The sequence below is a fragment of the Hypanus sabinus genome, unplaced genomic scaffold (assembly GCF_030144855.1).
Source record: "Hypanus sabinus isolate sHypSab1 unplaced genomic scaffold, sHypSab1.hap1 scaffold_151, whole genome shotgun sequence".
Lineage (NCBI taxonomy): Eukaryota > Metazoa > Chordata > Chondrichthyes > Myliobatiformes > Dasyatidae > Hypanus > Hypanus sabinus.
Genome location: NW_026779585.1, coordinates 77,520 through 89,599, shown reverse-complemented (window position 1 = coordinate 89,599; position 12,080 = coordinate 77,520). Strand labels below are relative to the sequence as shown.

The following is a 12,080-nucleotide window of genomic DNA, read 5'->3' as shown; positions in this document are numbered from 1 at the left end:
CCAGCACCTACCTGATTCTCGCAGTTCACCTGCATGTTGAAATCTCCCATAACGACTGCATTACCTTTAGCACATGCCAATGTTAACTCCCTAATCAACTTGGACCCAATATCCACGCTGCTGTTTGGGGGCCTGGACACAACAACCATTAGGGTCTTTTTAACCTTACTGTTCTTCAGCTCAATCCACACAGACTCTACTTCCCCTGTTCCTAAGTCACTTCCTTGCTAAGGACTGAATCTCATTCCTCACCAACAGGGTCACCCCACCCCCTCTTCCCATATTTCTCTCTCTACGATAGCACGTATACCTGGTACACTCAATTCCCAGGCCAGATCCCTTGCAGCCATGTCTCCGTTACCCAACAGTATCGTAGTTCCCCATTTTCAGCTGAGCTTCAAGCTCATCTGTCTTATTTCTGACACTACGCGCATTCAAGTATAGAATTCTTAGCCCATTCCTCCTCTCTTTGCTTAAAACACTGTCTATTGTACGTTACCCAGCTCCTTGAACTTCCATCGGCTAATTGCACATTGAAATTTGATGACCTTCTCAAGACCACCCAAACCTCTACACATTTAACCCCACGCTCCTTCTGACCAACCCTCTGTACATGTAACTTTTCCAGCACATGTTCTGTCTCACCTTTCTCCTTTACGCAATTTATATTTGGGAAACGTGTACTCCCCACCTGTCCCTTATCCTTCATCATATCATCTTCTCTCGTATTCTGGATCCTGCCCCCTGCACATCTAGTTTAACCCCACCCCCCCCCGAGCAGCCCTGGCAAACATTCCTGCAAGAATGTTAATACACCTCCAGTTCAGATGTAGACAGACCCTTCGAAACAGATCCCAACGTCCCTGGAACAAAGACCAATTATCCAAAAACCTGAACCCTTCCTTCCTGCACCATGCTCTCAGCCTCGTATTAATGTGCATAATTAGTGAGCATGTCTTCTGAGAACAGGGTGAACTCGGCCTTTTCTCCTTGGAGCGACGGAGGACGGGAGGTGACCTGATAGAGGTGTACAAGATGATGAGAGGCATTGATCGTGTGGATACAGCATAGAATAGTACAGCACATTACGGGCCATTCGGCCCACAATGTTGTGCCGACACTCAAACGCTGACTCCCATATAACCCCCACCTTAAATTCCTCCATTTTCCTGTCTAGTAGTCTCTTAAACTTCACTTGTTTTTTTTTTGTTGTTTTTTTTTTAAAAACTTTTTTTATTGCATTTTTAAATGATTACAAAGTATGAAAAAACAATGTATATAACCCTTACCCCCTCCCCGTAACCCCTCCCCCCTAACTGCACTTGTGTATCAGCCTTCACGACTGACCCAGGCAGTGCATTCCACGCACCAACCACTCTCTGAGTGAAAAAACCTCCCTCTAATATCTCTAAACATTTTCCCTCCCCTTACTTTAAAGCCATATCCTCTTGTATTGAGCAGTAGTGCCCTGGGAAGAGGCGCTGGTTATCCACTGTATCTATTCATCTTAATATCTTGTACACCTCTATCATGTCTCCTCTTATCCTCCTTCTCTCCAAAGAGTAAAGCCCTAGCACCCTTAATCTCTGATCGTCATCCATACTCCCTAAACCAGGCAACATCCTGGTAAATCTCCTCTGTACCCTTTCCAATGCTTCCACATCCTTCCCTATAGTGAGGCGACCAGAACTGGACACAGTACTCCAAGTGTGACCTAACCAGAGTTTTATAGAGCTGCATCATTACCCCGCGACTATTAAACTCTATCCCTCGACTTATGAAAGCTAATACTCCACAAGCTTTCTTAACTACCCTATCTGCCCTTGAAGCAACTTTCAGGGATATGTGGACAAGTAACCCCAGATCCCTCAGCTCCTCCAAACTACCAATTATCCTGCCATTTACTTTGTACTCTGCCTTGTAGTTTGTCCCTCCCAAAATGTACCACCTCACACTTCTCCTGGTTTAACTCCATCGGCCACTTCTCAGCCCACTTCTCCATCCTATCAATGTCTCTCTGCAATCTTCGACAATCTTCTACACTATCCACAACACCACCAACCTTTGTGTCATCTGCAAACTTGCCAACCCAACCTTCTACCCCGACATCCAGGTTGTTAATAAAAATCACGAAAAGTCGAGGTGCCAGAACAGATCCTTATGGGACACCATTAGTCACAACCCTCCAATCTGAATGTACTCTTTCCACCTCGATCCTCTGCTTTCTGAAGGCAAACCAATTGTGGATCCACCTGGCCAAACTTCCCTGGATCTCATGCCTACCGACTTTCGGTTCAAAGTCTTTTGATAACGTGGAGCAATAGTCAAAGCTTTTTCCCCAGGGCTGAAATGGTTGCCACAAGAGGACATAGGTTTATGGTGCTGGGGAGTAGGTACAGAGGAGATGTCAGGGGTAAGTTTTTCACTCAGAGAGTGGTGAGTGTGTGGAATGGGCTGCCGGCAACGGTGGGGGAGGCGGATACAATGGTTTTTTTTTAAGAGACTTTTGGATACGTACGGAAGTGGGAGGTGTGAGATAATGAGACTGAAGTCCAGCTTTATGACTGTGCGAAGGAGTTATAACATTCTGGAACTTGAATTCGCTTTTGTTCAGTATCGAGTGCAACACTGCGGCGGTTTTAATAAGAACACTTGCCATGGCGGGCTTTTCAGACACTTAACATTAGATGATAAAACTTTGGAACAGAAATATGTCATTTGACACATGGGGACTTGCGGCCTGCATTTCCCATATTCTGCTGTACATTGCACATCACTTCCTTACCACTGTTTACGGGTCTGTAGATAACTCCCATCAGGTTCCTTTTTTTTACCCTTGCAGTACTGTAGGTCTAGTGATAATTTAAAACTTTCGGAACCCATGTCACCTGTACAATAATTTAATTTAATTTTATTACCCAAGGTGCCAGGCCACCTCCTCGGCTACCAGCCAGTACTTTCGGTGGAATATCTATCCTTGGACGTCAAGCTCCCAGCTAAATTCTTCTTTCAGCTCTCAATCAGTAATACTTACAACATCGTACATCCCACTTCGTAATTGTGCTGCAAGCTCATCTTCCTTTTTCCCGTTTACTGCGCGCATTCAAGTATAGCCCCTTCAGTCCCGTATGCACCCTTTGCCAATCTTGTCTACCTTTACATTGAAAATCATCCTGTCAACAGCAACCCTGCCCGGTCACCGGCCTCTCCTTGCAAGGAATATTATTAAAGTTTCCGTTATTTGTAAACCAACTACCTCATCCTCAGCACCACCCCGCAGCCAAATTAGATTAAACACTCTCGAACATCAGGGATAGTTATCCAACTTAAAGCGGGGACCTTGGACGCTTCCCAGTAGTGATGGTGCCGAGCGAACCCGTCTGCAGGGATACTGGACGCCCCGGGGTACAGGTGCAGCCCGTCCCTTTTGAACAGGTCGCCCCTTCCCCAGAAGAGCTCCCAATGATCCAATAACCGGAGCCTCTTCCCCCCCCTCGCCCCCAAACCAGTTCCTGAGCGCCCATATCACCCGCTACATCATGCGACACTTACCCTCTTTGGAACGTGACACGGGCAAGCATTGATACCCTGCGTCTCTCTTCCTTAGCTTTCAACCTTGCTCCCTGAAATATCTCTTCAGAACCTCCTCATATTGCCTACTGAGTCTTCTGGCCGCTCATCCTCGCCCCCTGAGAGTGGCATGGACCGGATCTTGAGACATCCCTGACCCTGGCACCTGGGAAACAAAATACTGGTCGGGTGTCTCAATCGCGCCCACCGGATCTCGTCTCTGCTCCCCTGACGATGGTATCTCCTATCAACACCGTGTTCCTCTGCACGTCTCTGCACCGCGACACAGTTCCGTAGACCCGGTTTTGGAGGCTCGCCGCTGGTTGGCCGCATCCATTAGCAGTACCTAAATTTGTCTACCTATTATTGAGGGCAAACACCACAGACATACTAGGCGCTGGCTGTGCATTTCCCACCCGTCCCCTAATAAATTCGTTTATATAAAATCAGAAATATCAGTGAAAGAAAGAAGATAATAATAACAATTGATACCCGATTGTAATTTTCCTTTCACTCTGATATGAAAGTTCAAGATTGCAACATTAAATTCAGGACATAAATGCTCTCATCCAGGATATGTAATGATCAACCAGATCCTTATCTCTAAAGGGTTACATTTGTGATTCAGCTGCCTCTTATCTCTTACCGGCAATAAGGAAGCCAGCACACTACTTTCAAGTTTGAAATTTTAAGGGTTTGGCAAATTGAACGTGTAATTGAACCTTTTGGGAAAGTGACACCGTGCCACAGAGAAATTTGTCTCAAAGAGCGTCCCGTGTGGACACTGTTGGTGATCTTTATTGTCCCCCTCGCTGTCTGAAGTTTAAGACTGGGTAATAAACGTGTTGTGTGATATAATCAAACTGCGGCGTGATATCACAGTCGGCCGCAGCTCATATTGTCTGTCGCGAGAGAAGGGCGAAGCGATGAGAGAACCGATCCGGTTTTGAAGCGAGCAGGGCAGGAGCTGGGTTGGAAGTTTAAAATCAGGACATCAAGGGCAGTAATCCGACAAAGCGAGGAGGCAGATAGATTACCAGTCAGAAAGTCACCACACAAGAGGAATCGGAGCAATAAACCACTGATCAGCGAGTTCGTTGGAACAAATCCAAAACAGAGTGTGCCGGCATCAACAGGTAAAGGTTAACGATTCACCGAACACACACATTGCGTAATGGGGGCGTGACTATTCACGGTCAGATCCAGTATCGGGACTCGGCGGAATCAGAGCCCGGAGGCTCCACAGAAGGCAGAGCGGACAGAAAATATAACTTCCACTCATACAGCTCGCGTCAGTTGCAGGTAGTTAACCATTTCAGGGATTTTTTCAACAAGCCTCAGACATTGTTGTCGGGATAATGGATAAAAGGACACGTGAGGTTAAATCTTCCGTATCGCCGTTTATCTGCGTTATGTGAGTGCTCTCCTTCTTTGGTTTTGGCCGCAGGTAGGTTTACCACGGCTGTTCGTTCACCTGGCTTTACATATCAATACCCAGCTCGTCTCCTTCTTTCCGCGATCCCCAACCCGCCGACCTTCCGTGTTCTTGCACCCATCCGCTTCCCCAGACCCGAGGAAGGTCCCGGCCCGAGAATGATGAAATCGATCCTGTATCCGCCGCTTCCAGCACGTTCCACACCCTCCGCGTCCCTCTGAGCGAGGAAACCCCTCCCCGTCCCCTTAAACCTTTCACCTTTCACCCTTAAGTCCATAACCTGTACTTGTTTTCCCACCCAACACCAGTGACAACAGGTACGAGGTTGCTTGGGATATTTGTTCAGCCCCTCCAAACTTCCCTACAGATCCAATGACCCACGATTGACACGACACATCGGCTCCGTGCCGCAGGATTCGTCCAGGAAACAATATTACACGGGAAAAGAAAACGGGTGCAGACTCCATGAAGAGTGATGGCGTAGGGCGCAGTTGGGCACTTTGTGACCTAGTGTGTTTGGGCGCAAATGTCAGCACTCCTGTGAAGGGGACCCAAGTTATTTTAAAGCACGTGGCTGGTTTGAAAACAAACATAAAAAGAAAGGCTTCCACGTCAACTTATTTAATTTTTTGACCTCACTAATAATGTTCTGTTTGTTACAGAACACAGGCGCCTACCGAAACTCTGTCCGCAAAATGGCTGAAAGTGCGGAGAGCAATGACTTCTCAAATGCATCAACTGCAGGAAAGGGCACGGGTATGTTACAGTTTTTTAAATTTAATTATAATTACTAATCGGTGGTGTGTCTGGATTTAATTGGTGTCCGCAAATTGCAAAGGATTCGTGAAGGGACGGGGAAGAGAGACGCGAGAGAGTTAACATCTATTGGGGAAGCACAGACTCATGTGGAAAGGGGTATAACCACGGCCTGCTTCACGCTCCTCACAGCGGGTTGCGCGTGCGCGTCACCACAGCGAGATATTGCAGGGATTTGCCGAAGAGCGGACAGGGCAGAGGGTCACACAGACCAGAACGGTGCTGATGAAATAGTTGGGGAGGGCCGTGAGGGTGATAGTAATGGGTTTCGATTTCCCCGGAATACGCTGTGTTTCCTCTTTGTGAAATTTCTTCAGCGCCCTCACTTCAGGTTTGGGCCCGTTCTCTAAGAGAGTGGGTGCGGCACCAGTGAATGATTCAGGGCAATACTAGATGAACACACGGGGAGCATTTGATGGCTATGGGCCTGCAGTCTTTGTAGCTCAGCCGTACCTAATTGAAACCTACCGACTATTGAAAGCCCTAAATAGATTGGATGGGGAGAGGATATTCCCCGTGGTGGGGAATGTAGGAACGGGGAGCGCAGCCTCAGAATAGAAAGACGCATCTTCAGAGAAATGCTGAAACGCACCGCCAGGAGATTGTGAATCTGTGTAATTCATTGCCGCAGACGGGCGGGTCATCAAATCTACTTAAACCGTATAGTGACAGGCTTGTAATCACTAAGGACATCAAAGTTTACATAAAGTAGGCAGGTAAATGAAAAGGATATTAAATCAGCCGTGACTTAATCAGAAATGGCGGAGCAGACACGAAGGGCTGAGTATTGCATTATCGGCCTGTAAGTTTGACGTCAGTGCAGGGTAAATTAATGGAAAGTATTCTTAGAGATTGTATATATAATCATCGGAATAGACAGGATCTGATTAGAAGCAGTCAACATATATTTGTGCGTGGAAGACCTTATTGAAGTTTTTGAAGATGTTACTAGGAAAGTGGACGAGGTTAAAGCAGTGGATGTTGTCTATATGGACTTCAGTAAGGCCTTTGGCAAGGTTCCACGCGGAAGGTTAGTTAGCAAGCTTCAATAGTTAGGTATTAATATTCAAGTAGAAAAATGGATTCAACAGTGGCTGGATGGGAGCTGCCAGAGAGTAGTGGTGCATAACTATTTGTCAGGTTGGAGGCCGGTGACTAGTGGTGTGCCTCAGGGATCTGTACTGGTTCCTATGTTGTTTTTCATATACATTAATGACCTGGATGATGGACTGGTAGATTGGATTATGAGGGGGATAGATAGAGTTGACGTGGATAGGCTTTTTTCCATTGAGAGTAGGGAAGATTCAAACACGAGGAAATGAGTTGAGACTTAGGGGCAAACGTTTAAAGGTAACATGAGGGGGAATTTCTTTACTCTGAGAGTGGTAGCTGCGTGGAACGAGCTTCCAGTAGAAGTGGTAGAGGCAGGTTCGGTATTGTCATTTAAAGCAAAATTGGACAGGTATATGGACAGGAAAGGAGTGGAGGGTTGTGGGCTGAGTGCAGGTCGGTGGGTCTAGGTGAGAGTAAGCGTTCGGCGCGGAATAGAAGAATTCTACTAAAACGTAATTAAGAAGGGAATCAAATATGAAGGGAGAGAGTCAGAATGTATAACTATTGGCCGGTTAGTCTGACCTCCTCGGTGACTGGGAATGTGTCCGAGTCGATTGTTCAGGGTGAGGTCTCACGTTTCTTGCAGGCACATGATAAAATCTACCGCGGTCTGCACGATGTCCTCATGGGAAAATCTCGCCTTGCAAATTTGTTGTGAAAAAAGATAACAAGCAGGATCGTCAAAGGAGAATCGGTTGATGTTGTGAACGGGATTTCCAGAAAGCCCTTGTCAAGCCCTTCACGGCGTCTGTAATCGCTAGAATTCAGAAGAATTACGGGCGACCTCATTGAAACCCATCGAATGGTGAAACGCCCAGACTGAGTGGATGTGGAGAGGATGTCTCCTGTGATGGGAGAGTCTAAGATCAGGGGACACAGACTCAAAACAGACTTTAGAACGGAGGTTAGGAGGAAGGGCGTTTCTTGTTAAGCCAGAGAGTGGGAAGTGCGGAATATTTTGCCACAGGCAGCTCTGGGGGGTGTGGGGAGGGGGGCAAGCCTTTAGGCGTATTTAAGTCAGAGATGCTTGATTGGTCAGAACCTACATGAAGGGATACGGAGAGAAGGTCGGAGAACGGGGCTGAGAAGATAATTGGATCGGCTATGATGAAACGGCGTAGAAGTCTAGATGGGCCAAATGGCCTAATTCTGCTCCAATATCTTCTGATTTTTTTTTGTTCTAATTCCAACAGATCTTTTTTGTTTAAGATAAGGGTCCTAAAACTGCTCACAATATTCCAAGTGCAGCCTGACCAGTGTGTTGCAAAACCTCAGCATGACATCCCTGTTTTTGTCTTCTCTTCCTCGCTGACTGAATGCTAAACGTTGCGTTTACCTCTCTTACTACCGCCTCAACTTGCAAATTAATCTTTAGGGAATCCGGCACAAGGACTCCCAGGACCCCTCGCAGCTCCGTATCTTTGTGAAAATCCCCTCCCCACTATAATCAGTCTTCCCATTTATCCCAACATGCACTTCCCGACATCGTATTACATCTACGTTGCCCTTGTCTGTCCAAGTCCTTCTCTATCCTCTATGTCCTCAGTACTCCCTGCCCCTCCACCCTATCATCCCGTCATCCGCAAACATAGCCGAAAGGCCATTAATTGTTCCATCCAATTTATTGACGTGCAAGGTGAAGAGAAACGCTCCCATCACGGCCAGTCAACGGCAGCCAACCGGAAAATGCCTCTTTTACCCCCACTCTTTGCCTCCTGCCAGCCCGTCAATCTTCTATCTGTGCTAGCGCCTTTCCTGTAATCTCGTTGCTCTTCCCCTCGTCAGCTGCTGGTTGAACCGAACCTCTCCTCTGTCCACCCAAGTCATCTCTCAGACTAGACATGGGTGCAACGTTCATGTCTGGTTGGAGTGCAACTGATGATGTTTTTTTTTTCTTCGCTTTACAGCAACTGCGAGCTTCTGGTTGCGGGTGCTTCCCAAGGGAATACCCTGGGGCAACAAGATTGTCATGGCCGTGATTGTCCTTCAGCTCATCGTTTGCCTGATCCTGGTGGTCCTGTGGAGCAGAGAGAGGAGCGGCGGGAGCTTCCGGCCCCGCTGCCCCTCGCGGCTGAACGGCACCTCCTTCCTGACGCGGCCCGCCGGCCGGTGCGACGACACCGCCCCCTTCCTGGTCCTCCTGGTGCCCAGCTCCCCGGATGAGTTCGATGCTCGCTCGGTCATCCGCCAGACCTGGGGGAGCGAGCGGCGGTTTGGCGGGGCCAGGGCAGTCACCTATTTCCTGTTGGGACACGGGAGGGATCGGCAGGACTCGATCCGACGGGAGGCCGCAGAGCACCGGGACATCATCCAGGGTGATTTCTATGACACGTACGACAATCTGACCCTCAAGGTGCTGCTGGGCTTGGAGTGGATTTGCTGTTACTGTCGCTCCACCTCCTACGTGATGAAGACGGACACTGACATGTTCGTCAACACCGATTACCTGCTGGAGCTCCTGTCCCGCGCTCCCCGCAGCAACCTCCTCACCGGTCTCATTCATAGAGGCGCCAAGCCATACCGCGATATAAAGAACCGGTGGTACATCAGCAAGGAGGAGTACCCTGGGGAAACGTACCCGCCTTACTGTGCCGGAAGCGGCTACGTCCTGTCCACTGACTTGGCTTGCCGCGTGTGGAACATCTCCGGGACGCCGCCCCTGTTCAGACTGGAGGACGTGTACGTGGGGATGCGCGTCGCGGAGCTGAAGGTGGAGCCGGTGCCCATCCACACCGAGCGCGTCTTCTCCAGCTACAGGGAGCCGTTCTCCATCTGCTCCTACCGGCGGCTCGTCACCTCGCACGACGTCTCAAACGACGAGAAGCTGCTCTACTGGAAAGCGCTGCAGGACTCGGTCGGAGAGCGTTGCCCCGGAGACCCCTGACGGAAGCTGGCATACCGACAGTGGCATGCAAAAGTCTGGGCACCCCGATCGATACTTCTGTTACTAAGAATAGTTAAGTGAGTAGAAGATGAACTGATCTCCAAAAGTCATTAAGTTAAAGAGGAAACATTATTTTCTACATTGTAAGCAAGATCAGTGTATTATTTTTGTTTTGTACAATTTTAGAGTGAAAAAAAAGGAAAGGAGCAACATGCAGAAGTTTGGGCACTCCAAGAGATTTGAGCTCTCAGATAATTTTTTACCAAGGTCTCAGACATTAATTAGCTTGTTAGGGCTATGGCTTGTTCACAGTAATCATTAGGAAAGGGCGGGTGATGCAAATTTCAAAGCTTTATAAATACCCTGACTCCTCAAACCTTTTCCCAACAATCAGCGTCCATGGGCTCCTCTAAGCAGCTTGCTACCACTCTTTAAACTAAAATAAATGATGCCCACAAAGCAGGAAAAGGCTACAAGAAGATAGCAAAACGTTTTCGCGTAGCCGTTTCCTCAGTTCGTCAGGTCATTAAGTAATGGCAATTCACAGGAACGGTGAGGTCAAGTTGAGGTCCGGAAGACCAAGAAAACTTTCTGAGAAAACTGTTTGCAAGATTTCTAGAGAGGCATATCAGAACACCCGTTTGAAAAATCTGAAGATGAAAGAGGATGGTTTCTACAAAAGGATAATGATCCTAAGCACACCTCAAAATCCACAATGGACTACCTCAAGAGGCTCAGGCTGAAGGTTTTGCCATGGCCCTCACAGTCCCCTAACCTAAACCTCATCTAAAATCTGTGGCTAGACCTCAAAAGAGCAGTGCATTCAAGACGGCCCAAAAATCTCACAGAACTAGAAGCCTTTAGCAAGGAAGAATGGGCGACAATCCCCCAAGCAATAATTGAAGGACTCTTAGCTGGCTACAGAAAGCGTTTACAAGCTGTGATACTTGCCAAAGTGGGTGTTACTAAGTATTGACCTTACAGGGTGCCCAAACGTTTGCTTCGGGCCCCTTTCCTTTCTTGTTATTTTGAAACTGAAAAGATGGAAATTAAAAAAAAAGTAATCTTGCCTGAAATATTGTAGAAATGTGTCATCTTTAACCTTTTACTCTTTGGAAATCAGTTCATCATTTATTCGCTTTGCTTTTCGCAGCAACATAAATCTTGACCAGCGGTGCCCAAACGTTTGCATGCCGCTCTATATCTTGTTTACATTTTGTTCCATTCATTGAATTGATTTTGGTTAATCTTTATTGGTAGGGTCTGAAAGAGATATAGTGATCTGCCCAGACCTTTGTGTGCCATTGTATCGTGCCCCAACCACGAGAGCGAGAGAGAGCGAGAGAGCGAGCGAGAGAAGGGATGTCACTAATTATTTTGACGAGGATCATAAGGATGAATCCAGGAATGAAGTGGTTAATAAAGGAGGAGCATCTGACACCTTCGGGCCTGAACACAGTGGGATTTAGAAGAATGCAGAAGGATCTCATTGAAACCTACGGAATGTTGAATGTATAGGGTGGATGTGGAGAGGATGTTTCCTATCACGGGGATATCCAGAACTGGAGGGCACAGCCTCAAAATGGAGGGGCGACCTTTTAGGACGGGTTTTTTTGCCAGAGCTTAGGAGAAATTTCTTTCGCCAGGGAGTAGTGAAGCTGTGGGATGCTCTGCCGCAGATTGCGGTGGAGACCAAGCCTAAAGGGGTACTTAAGGGGGAAGTCGATCGTTTCTTGATCGGTCAGGGCATCAAATGACATGGCGAGAAGCAAGGTGTACAGGGTTGATTGGGATCCGGGATTGCGTCATGATGGAATGGCGGAGCGCATTCGATGGGCTGAATGCCCTGATACTGCTCCTGGGTCTTATAGACGGAGGCAGACAGAGACAGAAACGGAGACAAACAGACAGTGACACAGAGAGAGAGAGAGAGAGAGAGAGAGAGAGAGAGAGAGAGAGAGAGAGAGAGAGAGAGTGAGTGAGAGAGACAGAGAGAGGGTGGGATTGAGAGAAATCGATTGGTGTGGAACCCATGTCACTGAGGATATTGAAAACGGAGTTAGAACGTTTTGCTTTTGATTAGTCAGGGATCTGATTTTATGGAGTGAAAGCAGGAAAATGGGGTTGAGAGGGATAATAAATCAGCCGTGATGGAACGGTAGAGTATACTGGATGGCCCGAAAGGCCCAATTTTGTTCCTGTGTCCTATGCTTTTATGGCTATAGCTGAGATGGGGAGGAGAGCGAGAAGGGCACAGAGGGG

At 47.7% G+C, this 12,080-nt stretch overlaps 1 protein-coding gene and 1 pseudogene across 1 annotated transcript in view; both read left to right on the top strand.

The window, feature by feature from the left end:
• The window catches only part of LOC132387074 (beta-1,3-galactosyltransferase 5-like), a 12,898-nt gene extending 3,080 nt beyond the window's left edge, over window positions 1-9,818 (top strand). Inside the window, exons 2-3 of the mRNA XM_059959432.1 lie at window positions 5,668-5,761; window positions 8,842-9,818. Of these exons, the coding sequence (XP_059815415.1) occupies window positions 5,668-5,761; window positions 8,842-9,818 (1,071 nt within the window). The remainder of the gene's footprint in view (window positions 1-5,667; window positions 5,762-8,841) is intronic.
• Window positions 1-12,080, top strand: part of LOC132387073 (beta-1,3-galactosyltransferase 5-like) — a 62,081-nt pseudogene that overhangs the window by 33,792 nt on the left and 16,209 nt on the right.